Below are 20,307 nucleotides of genomic sequence, written 5' to 3'. Positions count from 1 at the left end.
AAGGATGGCAACATTAGGAAGGTTGAGAACCACTGCTCTGAAGTATGACAGAGGCATGATCACTTACTTCCTTTCAAATTTTACAAAAATAACTGCAGTGCATTATGTCTACAAAGATACACACCCACAAGAACAGGGAGAGCAGAGTCTGCAGATAAAACACCTCAACTAGCCATGCAGAAGAGAGCAGGGTCTAAACGGGCAGGCAAGGGCGTGGGGGCAGCGGAGAACAGGGAGCTTCCTCAGCAGGATTTGGAGATGGTTCAGGAGCCAACAGCACCAGAACTGGGGTGAAGGTCAGAGTACTAAAGACAAGAGGGCTAACGGTGTCAGAATCACTTGCTTCATGCCTGTCCTCTAGGCATGCTCCCCGCAGAACTATGGGAGTGAAGCCCCTCAAGAGGGAAATCAGTAAGATCCTCAGTTAAAGCAAAACATAGTCAAGCCATGGATGCAGAGACTAAGGAAGTATCTGAGAATTAAATGATGACGTGGACACCCTGGAAGCACCCATGTTGTAGGCAAAATAACTGAAGACCTCTGTGGAGATGAGTCAGTCCACAGGGAAAGACCCAAAGGGTCTGTCTAACAGGGGAGAAAGCAATTGACATAAATATCCAATTCAAGTGAAGTTCACACCACCTTGTAATTGAGAGAGAAAATCATTTCCAACCTATAATTCTATACTCTGGCCTTTGATTAGTTAAATACAAAAGCAGAACAAGGCATTTTCAGATATACAGTCTCATTTTTACCTCCATGAGCACCCTTTTCTAGGGAGGTGATAAAAGATATGCTCCAGAAACTCTGAAAATACCTATTCTTACACTGAAAGTTTAAGCTGAGACCCTGATAGACAAATTATTTTCATTTATATAATTAGAAAGGCAAGAAATGCATAGACATTTCCTGTGTATATCTAATTTTTTCTACTATTCTGTAATTTAACCTTTCCTTAATAATTATAAAGATTTCACTATTGATATACAAGATGGTTTCTTTTCAAATCTTTCTAGAGTTATAATCCAGACACAAGTTTCCTAGCTTTCTCAGTATAGATGAACATTTTTGCTATGGTTTTTCTATTTTTATTCTCATTTGTGGACATTAAAAGTGCAAGTCACCATGAAAGAGAACTATGAATAGCCAATTGAAAAGTAGGACAAGAAGGAGAAGACTAGCTACAAAGCTCTTAGGTTCTGCTAAATGCAGGACAGGTGACCCAGCTCCTTCCTGGAGCTCTGCACTTATCCCTGTAGCTAGCTGTGAGACCCGGTGTCCCTGTGGATGGCCTGGCACAAAACGGCAGGGCTTCACTGCATCCCATCAATGTCAGCCACCTCTTACCTACACATCTAAGCTACAAAAAACAAGTACTTCGCTAAAATATGAACTAGTCACCTCTCTCTAAGAGCCTGTGGCGAGGGGAGAGGAAAGCAGGAGAACAGTCATCCACCCCTAGGAGAAAGAGGTTGTGAGGGAATTAACCCCACACTCGACAAACCCTACCACAGCAAGGGAATTATAACTTCCCTTAATCAGAATTAAAAGGTCACCTTGTATCCCACTGACAGGAAAACATGAAAGAGTTTGATGGTCACAAAAAACTAACAAGGAAAAGAAGGTGATTGCTTTGATAAGTTTTTACTGCTCTGGCTAGGTCTAGTCAGGTACGTTCTTTCTTTTTTATTGACTTATGCAATACGCATCCTTTTGGGGATGAGGGAGCTATTGAGAGGTCCAGCCTCAGACTGGATATGCACTTAATATGACTGGCCCTGACTGTGATTTTAGGGCCCCATCCCCCAAGTGTTGGGAGCCCAAGTGCCCACATCTGCTGTGCTGGTGCCTCCTGATGCAGTGAAGAGAGGACCGGGCAGAGGACAGCTCTAACCCAAACCAGGAACAATCAAATGCTCCTTAAACCCAGCATCTGTGCAGTAGTTAGAGGTTAGAAAGAAGCTTGGGAAAAGGTTTGGTATCTATAGAGATAAAAGTGTTCCACCACACTGACACCAAGAAACCAAGCCCCTTCTTTTATGTCTGAATAATGAACAAACCCTGGGAGCCTCACTGGGTGACTCTGCTTTACTCCTACCTCCTGCTCTCCTGGGCTCTGGAAATCTCGGCTTGTGCCAGGATCCCGAGCCCATCGAGGTGGTTTCCAGGTTCGCTCCTGGGTTGCACGATTGTAGTAGTAGCAACGGCCTGAACTGTCTTTGTGAGTTTCCCATTCTCCATGAACTTGAATTGCTGGGCTCCCAGGAAGTGGAGGGAGAGCAGACTGTGATATTTTCAGTTCCTGCAGGTTAGCATATACTGGAGAATCTGGCCTGCCTTGATTAGGGGGTGTGGTTGCCTGTAAAATAAAATTTAAATTTCATGTTTAAAATGGCATAACATTTTATAAATTAAAATGACACTAAGAGACTTATAAATAACTATACTAATGTATTTCAAAACTTGGGAAAAATATCAAGAGCTGGGGGTGTAGCTCTGTGATACGCTCTTTGCCCAGAATGCTCAAGGTCGAATTGTCAGCACTACAAAATAAATGAGCAAGTAAGTATTTCAAGACAATACATGAAAATGACCGAGAAAAAGGAAAAATGAAAATATATAAAAGGAAAAATGAAAATATATAAAAGCATGGGCATAAGTGCTATGATTTAATATTCACAGTCAGATTTAAAATGTAAGTACCTTCAAACAGAATCCAAAGTGTGTTTGACAGATCCCCCTCCCGTCGAAAGCAATAGTTAATTAACTGACAGCTGTAGGCTCTATTCAAGATCTGTTGAACAGAAGGTTGTACTACACTGGGTAAAACCACTTCACCTATCCAAAAGTGAAATATTTAACCCATAAATGAAAGGATGGGACTAAGCCACTAAGGTTTCCTTTGGCTCTAAAATTCTAAGATTTTAGGCAATTAAAATTTATTTCTGTGTATGTACATGTCTGTGTGAATGTATGCTACATGATGCTAGAAGGTGTTGGACTCCCTGAAGCTGAGGTTACAAGTGTTGTGGGTTGCCCAGTGAAAGTGGTGAGAAATGAGTGAGTCCTCTGGAAGACCACCTCTCCAGCTCCTAGACAGTTTTTTTTTTTTTTTTTTGGTTTTTCGAGACAGGGTTTCTCTTGTGTAGCTTTGCGCCTTTCCTGGAGCTCACTTGGTAGCCCAGGCTGGCCTCGAACTCACAGAGATCCGCCTGGCTCTGCCTCCCGAGTGCTGGGATTAAAGGCGTGCGCCACCACCGCCCGGCAGTTTTTAAACTATATTTTTATAGTCTTAGTCAGATACATGATAATCTAATCACTCTCAATTCAATAAATAATTAGAATGTAATTGAAAAATGTAATTGGAAAAAGAAACACCCATCACTGTAGGAAAACAAAGAGTTAACTACTTAGAAACAAATCTAAAAACAAATGAGAATACATAGAAAACTTTCCTCCAAGGACAGGCTCAGTGGTATATAGTGTGTGCTTAGAATCACAAAACCACACACTCATTCCTCAGCACACAGAAACGTAAACAGACACAAACCCTGTTCCTATTTCAAAACTCAGTTACATGTAATTCTCTACAAATTAATATACAATCTCAGAGGGTAGTGTGGTTATTACATTAGTGCTCAGCAGATAACAAAATTATCTGAACAATGTCCAAATAAACCCAAAACTAAGGAACTGGAACTGCTTAGGTGACGGAGCAATCATTTCTAGATTGAGGAGAAGGACAACCAGCTGTGTCCCTATCTGAGCAACATCTCCAAATGAATTGAGTATCATGTACAAACACAAGTAAAAATTCTGTCTTCTAGGATCTCAGAACAGAGAAAAGAACAGTGAAACTAATCATCTGAATGAATAATAGACAATGTTGAGACTACACGGGGAACAGATACTTATGGGAGCAAAAAGAAGCATCCTGAACATGAGTGAGTAGGCCTTTGGGATGAAAAAATTAGAGGGAGTTGGCTGGGAGGCAGCAGAAACAGGTGAAGAAAACAGTATGGCGGGAAGCCGGGTGTAGTGGCACTTACCTTGATTCCAGAATTCAGGAGAAGGAGGTAGGGGGATCTCTGTGAGTTTGAGGGCAGCTTGATCTACACAATGAGTTCCAGGACAAAAAAAAAAGGGGGGGGCAGGATAGCATGGCACCTGTCACAGACTCATACTAACCCACAAAGAGTGTGACAGAGTAGGCAAGGGGAAGACCTAAGGAGAACAAGAATAAAGACAACCCTATATGCCATGTTTAAAGCATTAATGTTGCTAATGGTGTAACTCAAAAATACTTGTCTAGCATGCACAAATCTGTGAGTTCAACTCTCAGTATAGTCCCCTTGAAGAGAGAAAGAAGAACTACCATAGATGCCATCCAATGTGGTATTTGGGAATTACCAAGGCTTTAAGCCAGAAAGAACATTCTAAACTATTATAACATTAAAAGGAATGCAAATATTGGATGTACCTCAATGGTAGAGTGCTTGCCTAGCATACACAAAGCCCTGGATTTGATTCCCAGCACAACACAAAATTAAATGTGGTGATGTATGCCTGTAATCTCAGCAGTTGGGAGGAGGCAGGTTCAAGAGTTCAAAGTTATCCGCAGCTACATACCAAGTTCAAATTCAGCCTGGACAACCCTATCGAAAGAGAAGGGAGGAAGGAGAGAGACAGACAGTGTCTCCTTCCCCCACATCCCTCTCAGGAGATCAGCCGGAAGATGGGTACCAATAGCACAGAAAGAAGATGAGGAGAACTGCAATAAAAATGGTGGGAACACACAAGTGGATCTAGAGTCCAGATATAACCAGGTTAAATTATCATGCAGATGTTACGTTTATGTGAAATAGTTTGCTTTACATTTTTTAATTATAGATTAATGTCACAATGGAGAACAGTACAGCAAGAAGAAAGAAAAGGAGACATTCCTTGGATTATATAAATGTATAACTGGAAATGCTCAGACTAGATACATCAACTGGGAACTGAGGGCAAAATAGAGCAAAAATTATAAATGTAAAGATACTGGGTCAGTAAGTTAGGAGCACATATAAGAGAACCACAGAAAACTGTGAAGACAGGAACAAGCGAGCACAGGCTATTCAAACTCAAGTTCAAAGCTATCAATGGTCAAAGGGGTAGTAACTTCTAGTAACAGATGAGACCTGGCAAAAGGATCCAGTGAGGGGGGATAAGGAGTAAGGGACATCTACAGCAAAATGCTGCACTGGAAAGCCAAAGAAGGAGCTTCTTTTTTTTTTTTTTTTTTTTGGTTTTTCGAGACAGGGTTTCTCTGTGTAGCTTTGCGCCTTTCCTGGGACTCACTTGGTAGCCCAGGCTGGCCTCGAACTCACAGAGATCCGCCTGGCTCTGCCTCCCGAGTGCTGGGATTAAAGGCGTGCGCCACCACCGCCCGGCTAGAAGGAGCTTCTTAAGGATGCTCCCCATGTCAAACCCATAGATCTTAACATGCAGGGCTGGAAGTCACCCGACTCAGCAATCAACATATTACCAAGAGTCAGCTATCAGCCTGGAGCATCTGGCCTACCACTCGCAGAGCAAGTGGACCTAAGTATGAGGACCTAAGTTCAGGTCCCCAGCCCCACATGAAAGATGGCATACATGTAACCTCATCACTGTGGATCAGAGACAGGTGGATCTGGGGCTCACAGGCAGTAAGCTTAGCCTAAGCAGTGAGCTTCCAGGTTCACTGCGAACCTGTCTCAAAATAAGACGGAGAATGATTGAGAGAGATTCCAGTGCCAACCTCTGGTCTTCACGTGGACCCACACAGACAAGTGCTCGTGCATATAAACACACATGCATACTCCACACACAGAGCTTCTAGGAGAAATATTAGCCCTGTTTAATCAGTTTATTCCATATTCATAACCTACTTGCTCTTTTAAGATTACTCATTCATTTATTGTGGGGATGAGTATATATGCATATCGTGGATGGAGGTAGGGTGCATGCATCCGTACTTAGGTGTAAAGGATAAAAGACAGTATTAAGTGTCCTCCACTATTCACTTGCCCAGACCTTTGAGGCAACCTCTCCCTAAACCTGGAGCTCACATTTTATTGGCTAGACTAGAAGCCAACAAGTCCTAGAAATTCTCATGTTTCTGCCTACCTTAGAACTGGGGCTATCCGTGTGTATCCAGCTCATGTGGATGTTAAGATCAGAATTTAGGTCCTCATGATTCTACAGCAAGCACTCTAACCGCTGAGCCTCTCTTCAGCCCCTAGTTTCAGCTTTTGAAGTGGTATTTCACTGTGTGTCCACAATGGTCATGAACTGAACTATGTAGCCGTGCATAGTCTTGAAATCACAGCAATCCTCCTGCCTCTGTCTCCCAGAGTACTGAGATAAGAGGCATGTGCCACCACACTAGGCTTAAGTCTTCAGTTTTCAGAGTGTATAGAAAAAGAACAGAACCCAGAATTTGTGTAATTCTGAGTCTCAAACATCCAAGAACTACATATATTTGCTATTAACTTCCTAAACTAATAGGAAAATTTAAAGGAATTACCATCCTTTAAATCATCCAAACTATTTTGATAACTCCTGAAAAAATAAATTCTTGGTATAAATACTTAGTATAAAATATCAAAATAATTCTTCGTTATGTACCCAAAACAAGCATTAGTTACAGCAAGGATTAATAATGTACTATTTTGTCTAGCGAACATACACACACACACATATATACATTTAATTTTATTTGTGTGTTTGGATGTGCTTGTGCCGAGGAGGTCAGAGGACAACCTGCAGGGACTGGGTCTCTTCTATGACTATATGGGTACAGAAACACTTTGGAAGCAGCTGGGCAGGATGCTTCAAGTTCTAGAGAGCTAGAGATATGGCTCAGCTCAGGGGGTAGGAATGTTTGCTGTGTGAACCTAGCAAGTCTAAGTGTGATACCTGGAGTGTGGACTGACCCCACAAAACTGTGCTCTGACCTCCACATGTGCACAGTGGCTCAGGTGCCTACACAGCATGTACAGATGAAATAATCACTTTTTGGGGGGTGGGCCTCAAAACAGGTTTCTCTGTGTGGTCCTAGCTGTCCTGGAATTTGCTCTGTCAGCCAGGCTGACCTCAAACTCAAGATATCTGCCTGCTTCTGCCTCCCAAGTGCTGGGATTAAAGTCGTGTGCCACCCAGCTAAAATTATTATTTATTTTATATGTATGGGTGTTTCTCCTGATTGTATGTCTAGGTCAAGTGTGTGCAGTACCCTTGGAGACCAGAAGAGAGTGTCAGATCCCCCAGTACTGGAGCTGCCATTAAGCCCCAGAATGGAACCTGGGTCCTCTACAAAAGCAGCAAGTGCTTTAAAGCACTGTGCCATCTCTCCAGCCCTCGATTTTTTTATATATATAAATTTTAAAAATAATTCCTTTAAGAAGACTTCTAGAAATAATTTTTTTAAGATTTATTTATTTATTGTGCATACAGCGTTCTGCCTGCATGTCAGAAGAGGGCACCAGATCTCATTTTAGATGGTTGTGAGCCACCATGTGGTTGCTGGGAATTGAACTCAGGACCTTTGGAAGAGCAGGCAGTGCTCTTAACCTCTCAGCCATCTCTCCAGCCCTCTAGAAATATTTTTAGAATCCTTTACAAAAATAAAAATAAAAATTCCAGTTACAGAAAAATCCTTTCCTAACAAAGATGTTCACTGTACTATTACTTAGCAGAGTAAAACTGAATACCTAAGAACAAAGGCATGGTTAGTACTATTTAGTAATATTATATAAGCTTTGAAAAGACCACGTGTAATTGATTTAAAACAGCAAAAACAATTATGAGGATAAGGAAAACAGAATATAAAACTGCACAGTAAGTCCCATCTAAAAACGGGAAAGCATGAAGAAAATCCAAAACTGTTTTCTCTAAGTAATAGGTAGACCTTCTCTACATTTCATCTCCTGACGTTATCAGTATAAGGATGATTACCCACAGAGCTTGCTTAGGAACCAGAGTCTAGGGACACAAGCACCTGCTGGGTCAGGATTAACACAGTAACAACTAGGGTTTCCTAAGGGCAGTCAATGCAGCATCTGTATCAGTCACTTAGGGGTGTTACAATTCTTGCACTGGATCACAGAATTACAAACAGTGGTGGAAGTAGTCAAGAGCCTACATGTATAAATTATCGTATATGATAAAACGACATTGTTCAGAAGACTGATTAAACTCAATCAGTGGACTTAATCCCCTTGATCCAAAAAGCAAATATTTAAGCACCAATCTTCAGTCTACACTCTAGCTGCCTCTTCCTACACAGGAATCAAAGCAAGAATTAACAATCATTTAAAATATATGAATCAAAGTAAGATTAGTTTTCTAACATTTGTAAGAAAAACCTTGTTTGTATATTGTCACCAACAAACAAAGGTGAATTTTTCATGCAAGGAAAAAAATCAACCTTTAAAAGGAGAACAAAAAAACCGAAAGTTAATTGTGTATGCTATATCTGCTGTTAATTAACAACTGAATTGGGACTAGTACCACTGCTCATGACCCGATTTTATACTTTAAAAAAGACTTGGCCTGTCCTACTTCATCCTCAAAGGATCTCCAAGAAGGAACTCTGGGAAGCACATCTAAAGGCAGCTCTAAACTTAAACTCATCTCAAGTTCTATTTCAATGCAGGAAGTACTATTTGTCTCTTTACCTCTGACGTCAGCTTAAGAACTGTATTACAATAAACTTCAGAGAATGGCAGAATCCAAGTCAGCCAAGGAGAAATACCTCATTTATTAAACAATATATGCTACTCAGCATAATCCTTAAATCTTTACTAGAATTGCAGAGTAGACTGCTGAGTAGAATAAATCCTTATAGCCAATAATCATATTGATTTAGGATGGGGGTGAGGGAGGTAAGGACTAGGCTCCAAAACTGAATTTAAATTATTTTTAACTCTAATTCATGCAACAAAAACATGTGTGTGCATGTGCATGTGTACACGCACCAGGAAAAACGGCACAGACTTACAATCCCAGCACAAGGGCAAGAGGAATAGCCCAAATTCAAGGCCAGCCTAGTCCTCATAGTGAGCTTCAGAAGAGCCAGGACTACATAGTGAGACACTATTGAAACAAAACAAAGCAAACAAACAGATGAACAAAAGTGTGTATCTGTCTTTTATTATTTAGTTATTTAAACAAGTTTTATTTTTTGTCTTTTTTTGCTATAACTGTTTATTTTTACAGTGGGCCAGTTAACAGGACAATGGGAAACAAAACAAAACATACTAAGCAGCCAACAGTAAAAACATGGCTAGACCTGTTTGTTTCAAAACTAAAAATCACCTATCAACTTTAACTCTAAAGCAAAGTTTTTCACCTAAGGCAACTATTAGAAAAAACAGCATAGTACCCATTTAATGATTCTGAAATATAAACTTATAAATCCAAACACTATCTTAAAGTACAGCCTCACCGAGGCTCCAAGCTCTGCACAGCACACTGCTATTCTTGATGTTTACTTATTTAATATTTAAGCACTACTAACAAAGAGGTCCCAAGGAGAAATTCTGAAACCCAATAAATGCTCATTTCTAGAAATCCTACAGCAAACTAATGAAGCCATTTATGTGCTATTAGCCCCCAGTAACAGGTGCAAATTACTGACACTGTCAACATGCCACAACAGAAACCAAAGCCCGGGGAAGTGGCTGTGCAAGTCCTAGGTGTTAGTGACCAACACATCACCGCCATGTTAGCGTCCAGTCAGGAAGCTTATCCAGTCAGTTTACTGGAAGGAATGAAAGAAAACTCTTCCTTCAGATCAGGACACACTGGGCGCTCCTGCTTATGCCCTCACAAGCACCCTTTCCCCCAGCTTCACTGCTCTGTAGCTGACTGTAAGGGCGCTTAATAGACCACGCTCAGCCCAGATCTCCTTGTCTGCTTTTCCCTCCGGAACTCAATTACCTCTAAGACAGAGCGTCTGCCTGGCTTATCCCTTCATCTTCAAAGCCTAGCTAGCATCTATGCAGATAAGCATTCATCATGTTCCTAGGTGAAAGCTACTTTTACACAACTAAGGAAGCTGTTAAACCAGGAAGCTACAGCGGAGACCAGAGTCTAAAATCAATGCCTCTTCCTATCTTTACAGTCTTCATGGGAAATCTGACCTATCACCATTTCTTCAGCAAGACCAACATCTTTCCCTCCAACACACCTCTCTTCCTGAGCCACAGGTAAGTAGTCTGAAGACACCCTGTGGCTGACAGTTTACATATACTGCGCACTCACTGTGTGCTCTGCCTCACCCTCTTCCGCAGAATCCTACCTCACTGCACTTGTCAACCACAAACCCTCATTGCCTGAGGTCATTCTGTGACTAACAGCTTTACTGTTTTCCCATTATAACAGTTCAATTCTTCCCACCCTACCCAAAGTAACTACCTAGTCTAGGCCTCTTCCTTCTGCTGGAATGACTACAAACTGCCTCCAACTGCCTGCAGTGAGGTGTCTACTGACCCCATTTCTCTGTCTTGTCCAATCTCCTTAGTACCACTAGCTAATAATCTCTAGAAATTAGATTTCTAATTTCTAGAAACACGCTCCTTCTTACTCACGTGCTTAACTAAGTCCACATCCCACACAGAAGTTAAAGCTCTTAAGCACTCCCATTCCTTGCCGCCTCCACTCACTGCAGTGCTCTGTGTTCAATGCTCTACGCCCCTTGCTCCTCAATCCTACCAGCAAGCCCATACTACTCTTCCGTACCTTGAAATCTTACCTCTGAAGTCTCATTCCCAGCAAACCATGCATAAACTACAAAGCTCGGGGTGTGGCTCACTGCAGAATGCATTCCTTTCATCTCCTTCTGTTCACCTAACTGGATACAGCTGCAGGATGTCCTGCCACCCAGGCTTTTTCCTATCAACTGCCCGGGGCTCTGGTTTCTATAACAGCCTAAAACCCCTGGGGTTGGAGACAATCAAATAAAAAGCCGGCTCAAACTCTCCGAGCCACTCTCTGTTTCCAGAAGCAGAATTCACACAGGTTTCTTGTACATCTGAAACAACACGAACAGAAATATACCAAGAGCCAGGTATGAAATTTAAAATTTTTCAGTAGCCACATTAAAAAGGTTAAAATGAAAGATACTAATAATATATTTATTTACTCTAGCATATCCAAAATATTATCATTTCCTTACATATTCAACATAAAATATATCCAGTTTCTTTTAAACTTATGTTTTTAAAACAGTGTATATCTTATAGGATATTTCAATTTAGGTCCTAAAGATTCATTATGACTTATATTTATGTTTCATAAAACTTATAGTTGAAAATACAACATACTTGAATTAATCAAAATTCTTAACTTTCCAACAAATAAACTTATATTAAGTAAAATTTAAAATTTAAGCTGGGGGCCAGAAGATGGCTCAGTGGATAAAAGCATCCGCTGAGCAAGCCTGACCATCTGTTCAGATCCACGCTGAATGAGTTTATCCTCTAGCCTCCAATATGTGCTATGATGTGTACACCCTCACACAACCATGAGTACACATACACAAAAATAAGTAACAGACTTTAGTGAATCATATTTTCTCCTTGACTTTTCTAAATCCATGGAGTATTTAAAAAAATAAAAGCAAAGGAGATAGCTATAAGAAGCAAATATATACTGATGGCTTGTCATTATTGATAAGCTAAAAATAAATAAATAAATAACCATCCAGATAAGTTTGTCTTTGTTCATCCGCAAAGCACACACAATTCTCCAACAGAACATTATGCTGAGGTAGCAAGACTTAGCTGCTATTTTACGCTGATGAAGCAGTGGACAATAACCTGGTCCTCTGCCATTCACAGTTACAAATCTCTCTCCCAAGGGACTTGAATGGTAACTCCATCATCAGCATTCAGAGAATGACGAAAGACACGTTGTTCTAACATTTCTAGGGATTAAAAGCTAATAGTGGGGGCTGGAAGATGGCTTTGTGGTAAAGAGCACTTACTGCTCTTTCTAGAGGATCTGAGTCTGGCCCCCAGAACCCATAGCAAGTGGTTCACAAGAACCTGTAAACTCTGGCTCCAGAGGATCCAACACCGTCTTCTGCCCTCCCTGGGCACTTGCACACACATTGCATTAACACAGACACACACATACGCAAACACACACACAAAACAAGTATAATAAAAAATCTTTTTTAAAAGGTTAATTGCAGATTTGGAAAAAAGGGCTTCTGTGACTTACTTGTTGAACACATACTATATGTATAAGTTTAAGTTTAAAAGTTGGGGGTTCTGACAGACCCAGAATTTTATAAATCCCTAAATTAGCCTACAGTTTTATATTATGTGTTTAAATTCCAGACATGCCATAATTCCTTTTCTTTTCTGTCCACAGAGTATCTCTTTTGTTTTATGAAAATATTCTGAAACAAACAAACAAAAAAATGTTCAATCATACGGCTTAAGGAAAAGAATTTATAAACTGTTACTTCAAGCTTTAATAAATGGCTTTCTAGAATACCACATGTACCAATTCATTAACAAGCCTGCTTAAGAACTCTAGACCACAGCTGCTTAGATAATCTATTAATTCCACACTGAATGTGTAGTTAATGCTCTTAAAGTGAGATTTCCTAAAGCTGTCTTGAAAACCTTCAAAAAAAAAAATAGATAGTAATGGAGGCAGAAACCTGGTGTGTTAACTTCTGGCCACCACACATACATGGGTGAACATACCTCCACACATGCATCACTCCAACCTCCCCTGCTAACACACACACATAGCAACTTAAGTTGTTTCTCTCTACTTCTTCATATACCCTTACTGAAATTAAAAAGTGCGGAAAACACAGGTGCATTTAACAAATATGTTCCACTCTTCATAAGGAGTCATGTCTGATCAAAACTGCAAATTGTTTTCCAAGACCTTTGGTATCTTTTTAAGACTATTACAAGCTTCCTTTTTCATCAAAAACTGGCTCTCAACTCAGGTTTGCCTCTTTTTTTCTTATGTTTTGTTTTTGTGGTTTTGAGACAGTGTTTCTCTATGTAACAGTCCCGGCATCAGCTTTGTAGACCAGGCTGGCCTCCAATTCACAGAGATCAGCTTGCCTCTGCCTCCCAAGTGCTGGGATTAAAGGCAATGCCTGACCCAACTCAGGCTTGTTGAGAAACATTTCAAAATACAAAAAACATCCATCTCATAAGTCAAATTAAAGACTGTCTTTTTTCCAAGGCACCCAAGTTGTGTGTCCATACGCACACATGGTACTTGAACACATAGACACCATGAATGACAAAACTTGCACAGAGATTTAAATTCAGCTAAGATATACTTCTTGCCCAGCATTTCCTTTTGGTCTGCCATTGCTCTTTGGCATGAAGAATACTGAGAGGCATGAAAACACCTGGTTCCTTTTCAAGGAAGAAGTGCTACTCACAGGAAAGAACAAGTCTGCGCAGTCTCCAGTGACAGTACTAACATGAAAATGATGTGCCAGCAGAAAACTGCAGGCACTAGTCCCATGTGAGTGCCAATTACTAGGTTGACACTAACATCTACCAATTCCCTTTCTGTCTTTAAACTTACAGCATTAAATCATAAGATCACATTCCTTCCTGTTTGATTTTATCTTTAAAGCTGACCCTACTTAAAAGACTTCTCACTAAGAATATACTAACAAAGCTTTACAGAGGAAGTCAGCTGACAAGTGAAGGGCAGGTTCTCCTTCCCTGACACTCTAGCCCTGGGTGTACACATCCTGAGTGCTCATCAACACTAGCTATGACAAGGTCTCTCAAAGCAAGCAGTCAAAATCAATTTTTATTTGTGTCTCTATGTGTGCGCCCGTGTGCACGCAGGTGCCTGCAAGAGGACAAAAGAGGGCACTGGATCCTCTGGAGCTCAGCCTACTGAGGATTGTGAGCTGTCCATGTACCCACATGGAATCGAACTGGGAATCGAACTCCAGTCTTCTGCAAAAGGAGCGTTCATTCTTAACCACGGAGCTGTTTCTGCAGCCCCATTAGCATTCAAAATAAATAAAAGAAAATCCAGCGTGCTTAAAGAAGATATCTAAATAAAAATAATTAACAAAATTTAAAGCCACAATTGCATCACTAGAAAAACTATATATTAGCTACCTAGAACATTCCCCTTTAAATTATGAAATATAAATACAATGGGTAAAGTAAGTTAGCCACTACAGAGAACTAACGGGAAGAAATGCAGAAATCCATCCGCAAGTGTAACTTCTGTAGCTATCTTAAATGACAAGGTAATCACAGTTGATTCAGGTGACCTTACACACACACACACAACAGCTGACTTTCAGTCTGCCTTTTAGAATTTCACAGTGAAACTCCCAAAGCTCCTCCCACAGTACAAGCAGGACAGCAGCAGGACTTCCAGTGCAGATGTCTCAAGGTGCCATCTATCTGTGTGACAGCGATTTGGCAGCTTTGCACTTTGGATATTTTATTTTGTTTTATACTTTCTAAGATATAAAAATCAGGACACCCAACACCTCCCTCCCCCCAAAAAATCATTACAGCACTTGCCTCTGTAGAATTTCCTAATACCAGACTATGCACCCATGAGCCGCTCGCTGTCTGCTTTACTAAAGGCACGATTTACTCACAACACAGCGCCTCTTAAAAAATACGCTAGGGGCTGGAGAGATGGCTTAGAGGTTAAGAGCACTGCCTACTGTTCCAGAGGCCCTGAGTTCAATTCCCAGCAACCACATGGTGGCTCACAGCCATCTGTAATGAGATCTGGTGCCCTCTTCTGGCCTGCAGGCATACACAGAGGCAGAATGTTGTACACATAATAAATAAATAATCTTTTTTAAAAAATGCTAATCTTGGGTCTGGAGAGACAATTTGGTATTTAGAGTGCATACTAACTTTGAAGAGGACCAGGGTTGGCTTCGTGGCACCCATGCAGATCTATAGGCAGACATGTGTCATACATACATACATGCAGGTGAAGCACTCATGCACACAATATAAAATAAACCTAAACAAAATGTAATACTATTCCTAAGCTTGATGGTCCACAACGGTAAGCCCAGCACTAGGAGTAGGGACAGGATGACCACAATTAGGAGAAGGCCAGCTAGAGCTAAACAGTGAAAACCCTGTCTCACAAAAAAATTAAAAAACCACAAAATACATAGCTGATATTCAATAGATATTTATGTAATGAATTTATGAATGAATTATTCAAATAAATCTGAAGTCAGCTTTTGCTTTATTTTCCTCTTCCTTTCCAAATATAAAAAAAAAATCATTAAAATATTTAACAAATATAAGGAAAACAAACTAACAGTCTTTTAAAGCCTTTGGTTCACATTATATGTTCAAAATTTTTGCTTCCTGCTAGGCATGGTAGAGCATACAGATAATCCTAGCACTCAATAGATTGTGAATTCCAAACACAAGCAAACAAAAAACTGTTTCACTGATAGGTTCAAACTTTTCTGAAATACAGGAGAGTACAGATTCTATTTCAACACTGTCTTGTAATAAACATCACTAGAAAGACCCTTAAGACAACAGTCTCACAGTTCTTAATATGAAGCCACCAAATCCTGAGTCCCTGCTATTATTACATCAATAAGATACAAACCACAATCCTGTAATTTTTACATTCATATGCTCACTTTGAATGAAAAATAAATAAATAAATAAAAAGGAAGGAGGAGAAAGTTTACTGTAGATAAAAGGGAGAGCATAGCCAGAGGCAGGGACATCTGACAAAGTCCACAGTGGACATTACCTTGAGGCAGGCCATGTGAGGAGAAGTTAAGGTAAGGGCGAGAGGAGAGGAGTCACTCATCAAGAGGGTCAGCACGGGTCAAGAGATGGGCCAAGGGCCAGGCAACCAAAATGGCTGGATTATATAGGAAAGGGTAGCTGGGGTAAGGGCAGCCCAGCCCCTGGACTAGAGAAGGGGAGGGGGTGTAGTGTACCAGCCATGCCCTGTAATGGGTACGGACTGAAGGATGCAGGGAGACCTGATGGCCAGGATGTACTTTGATATGTTAATGGCACCTCAGTTAGCCTTTTGACCTGGGTTTGAAGCCTAACTAACCTAAGTTTTACTTTCTCAGTAAATACTAAAACACAGTTTAGCTATTTTTCCTTTATTCTTAATTTAAAATGTCAAAAATAAAACAAAAAATATCACAGAATATCTTAGTGCTGCCTGCGTGGCTTGAATTCCATTACAATATATATATAAAGAAGAGCATAAGCAGGCTTTACATAGCATATTTTGTCAACTGCCCACCATTTTAAAAGCTGGTATTACATAGTGTTCAACAAAACTGTATGTGCTAGTTAGTTTTGGTCAACTGAATACAAACCAGAGTCATCAGGGAAGAAGACCTCAACTGAGAAACAGTCTCTATCAGATTGGCCTGTATGTAAGTCTATAGGGCATTTTCTTAATTAATAATTGATGTGGGCGGGCCCAGCCCACTGTGTGTGGTGCTGCCCCTGGGCATGTGGTTCTGGGGTGTATAAGAAATCAAGATGACGCTGGGCGGTGGTGGCGCACGCCTTTAATCCCAGCACTCGGGAGGCAGAGGCAGGCGGATCTCTGTGAGTTCAAGGCCAGCCTGGGCTACCAAGTGAGTCCCAGGAAAGGCGCAAAGCTACACAGAGAAACCCTGTCTCGGGGGAAAAAAAAAAAAAAAAGAAAGAAAGAAAGAAAGACAAGAAATCAGGATGAGCTGAGGATGGTGGTGCACGCCTTTAGTCCCGGCACTTGGGAAGCAGAGGGAGGTGGATCTCCGTGAGTTAGAGGCCAGCCTGGTCTGTAGAGTGCATTCCAGGACACCCAGGGCTGTTACACAGAGAAATTCTGGAGAGAGAGAGAGAGAGAGAGAGAGAGAGAGAGAGAGAGAGAGAGAGAGAGAGAGAAAGGGGGAAGAGGGAAGCAAGGAAGGAAGAAGGGAGGGAGGGAGGGAGGGAGGGAGGGAGGGAGGGAGGGAGGGAGGGAGGAAGGGAAAGAAAGAAAGAAAGAAAGAAAGAAAGAAAGAAAGAAAGAAAGAAAGAAAGAAAGAAAGAAAGAAAGAAAGAAAGAAAGAAAGAAAGAAAGAAAGAAAGAAAGAAAGAAAGAAAGAAGGAAAGAAGGAAAGAAGGAAAGAAGGAAAGAAGGAAAGAAGGAAAGAAGGAAAGAAGGAAAGAAGGAAAGAAGGAAAGAAGGAAAGAAGGAAAGAAGGAAAGGAAAGAAGGAAAGAAGGAAAGAAGGAAAGAAGGAAAAAGAAGGAAAGAAAGAAAGAAAGCAGGCTGAGCAAGTCAGTAAGCAGTATACCTCCATGGCCTTGCTTCAGTTCCTGCCTCAAGGACCTGTCCTGACACCCTCAGTGATGGGCTGTTTTCTGGAAGCGTAAGATGAAATAACCCCTTTCTGCCACGCGTTGTTTTGGGGAATGGTGTTAATCACAGGAAAAGGACAGTTTCTAGGACACTGTATGGATGTCACTACTTAACCCCATTATACAGATAGGAAAAAATAGTTGAGAAAAGTTCACCTACTTGCCTAGGGACAGAAAACTGGAAAGTGATTCATCCAGACTCGGAACTCAGGCCACCTGACTTCAGAATCTGTGTCCCCCATCTTCCATATGCTATACTTATTGCCTGTAACACTTTATTGAAGGATGAACAGTTTATTAAAGCTATGAACTTAATATAAAAATTAACAGTGATTAGAAAAGGTTAGTGATTATAAGCTATAAGAAGTAAACCATACCACAATTAAAAATTCTTCAGAAAATCACAGATTAGACCATAAAAAGCAGAAGTATTTCAGGCAGAAAATAAAACAACCTTCCTGTTTGAGTATGCCTTATTATGGGAAGGAAAATACAGTTTGGGTCTTTTGACTTTACTAGTGGTTTTTTATATTCATTCATTCATTCAGCTTCTCTCCAATTTGGAAAATGTCCATTACAACACTGCTTGAATTTAAGAATGAAGTAACAGACCCAAGGCCTGTCCTTGAGAAGCTTTTCGAACCAAGAGATCTTCCCAAACTCATGTGAGGTCTTGGGCTCAATTCTTGGTAATATAAAAATGAATTAATTAATTCTAACTTAGAAACTACATTTTAAAAAGTTTTTGCTTAGTAGTTAGAAAGTCTTCTTTAAAGATCTCAAAGAGAAATTCAAAAAGCCTTGAATTTTTCTTTTAGCCAGATCAAAACCAATAAATAACAGTTAATGTTATCAAATATTTACTCTGAGGTTAATCTGACTGACTTATTTTGTCAACGGCCTCAACAATCCAGACATGTACTCCTCTTTAGGAGGAAGTTACAGAAGCATTCCAAAGTCCAGACTGTTAGTCACTACCTGTACTGCCCCACCAAATCGACCAGAACTATCACAAGCCACTTCTCACACTATGCTGAGAACATGTGTCACCACAGTGTAAAGGATTCAAGAACCCCATACTTTTCTTTCCCTGTAGTTAGAGAAATACTCCAGAGACCAGTACTATATCATTTCACATGAGCTCAGCTTGTCTTTTAGTAAAGACTTGAGAAGATTTAATTTTTCTGTGTCAAACATGTCTGACACAATATAGGTAATAATATTTCAAATAATTAAGCAATGATCTTTCTGTAAACATGACAACCAACAGGCCAGTTCATATCTCAAATATTCTCTCCTGTGCCCAAAAGCACATTCTCACTTCTCATAGTCATCAAAGCAACTTTTATCTTTGTCTGGAAAATATGGCTGGCAAGCCTGTATCAGTGCCAGAGTTCCTATTCAACCTGTTTCTATAGCTAGCTTTGGTAAGCAAAACAAAAGACGATTATCACTTTCCCAAGTGTGTTCTGCTGGCACCTTAATATGGAGACAGCTAACATAGCTGAGGCACTAGTTAGTTCTTAGTAAAAGGATGGAAATAATTCTCAAGATTAATGTTCATGGTTCCTCAGTATCACAAAGAATACTTGAACTGAGAAATTACAAAATTAACTGCCAAGATAGACTCACCAATTTTTTTTTTAATGAGTTTCAAACACATTTCTGACAACATGCAACCCTGACAGTCTCTCACACAGGTGGAACCCCTTCTACCACGAGCAGCTCAATCAGTTTTCCTGATGGGGAGGGACCTTGCAGCAGGACTGGAGCTTAAGAGCTAGCTTCTAAGATGTGTAGACTGCTGCCTGGAAATAAGAAAACCAGACCTAAGCTCTGCAGCTACATCTACACTCAAAATATCAGGCGGAGCACACCCAACAGCCAGCAATCCATCAGGCAAGTGGTACTTCTTAGTATATTGTTTTTCTCCGAAGTAACATTAAATATGTGAACACATTACAAACGAACCATAATAATATAGACCTGGGGGGGGAGGGAGGGAGGGGGAGAGGGAGAGAGAGGGAGAGAGAGAGAGAGAGAGAGAGAGAGAGAGAGAGAGAGAGAGAGAGAGAGATGCTTCAGTGGTTAAGAGCACTAGCAATTCCCAGCACCCACGTGACAGTTCACAACTGTTAACTCCAGTCAGGGGATCTGACGCCCTCTTCTGGACTCCAAGGACACTGTATGCATACAGTGCACAGACACACATGCAAGCAAAAACATACAAAAATAACATAATAAATTTTTAAAAATAAGTTTAGAGTGGACTAAAATTCATGAAACTATGAGTTCTTTGGGGCAGAAACTCTATAGACAAGACAGAATTTTATCTACCATGTTCTAACTCTCCAATTAATTTTGCTATGGAAAGTAATAGCAAGATCATTAACAATGCAGAAGTTTGTTCTGCTGGGAAACAGCCTCATGCCATCAATGAAAGCCGAATAAAGGAGAAGTGAAGCCAAGCCTGATGGAGCATACCTGCAATCCTGGTACTTGGGAGTTAGAAGCACGAGGATCAGAAGTCCACAGCTAGTCTGGGCTATATGAGACTCTATCTCAAAAAAAAAAAAAAAAAAGACAAAAACAAAACAAACAAAAAACTTAAAAAGAAATTAGATATTGAATATCCCTGTTTTATTACACAAAAAGCTCTGTCCCTCCCCCAAATTGACAGACCTGTTAAGTTTGCCCCTTGTACAGCAAGAACTGCCCAGTACTTGAGAACACAGAATAGAAAAAAAGACTACAATGGGCAGAGGCTGGCAGACTAAATCAGTACATTAGAAAGTCCAAACTACCAAAGTGATCAGATTCAGCTCAATGCCTAATAAAATAGTGTCATTCTTCTCAACACCAGGGAGGAAAAAAAAAAAATCTTAAAATCCAGAGAATCATGTAATAAA

At 40.5% G+C, this 20,307-nt stretch overlaps 1 protein-coding gene across 7 annotated transcripts in view; it reads right to left on the bottom strand.

Annotated features, from left to right (window-relative positions):
* The window catches only part of Arhgap12 (Rho GTPase activating protein 12), a 109,575-nt gene that overhangs the window by 40,676 nt on the left and 48,592 nt on the right, over nt 1-20,307 (bottom strand). For 6 of the 7 annotated variants that reach the window (XM_037206389.1, XM_028872963.2, XM_028872978.2 and 3 more), the window contains one exon: nt 2,099-2,359. The exons of the other annotated variant lie outside the window; for it this stretch is intronic. In XM_037206389.1, coding sequence (XP_037062284.1) covers nt 2,099-2,359 — 261 coding nt within the window. The remainder of the gene's footprint in view (nt 1-2,098; nt 2,360-20,307) is intronic. 7 annotated transcript variants of the gene reach the window in all.

The sequence above is a fragment of the Peromyscus leucopus genome, chromosome 5 (genome assembly GCF_004664715.2).
Source record: "Peromyscus leucopus breed LL Stock chromosome 5, UCI_PerLeu_2.1, whole genome shotgun sequence".
Classification (NCBI taxonomy): Eukaryota; Metazoa; Chordata; class Mammalia; order Rodentia; family Cricetidae; genus Peromyscus; species Peromyscus leucopus.
The sequence above is the reverse complement of the archived record's forward strand: the minus strand, read 5'-3'. Positions and strand labels throughout refer to the sequence as shown.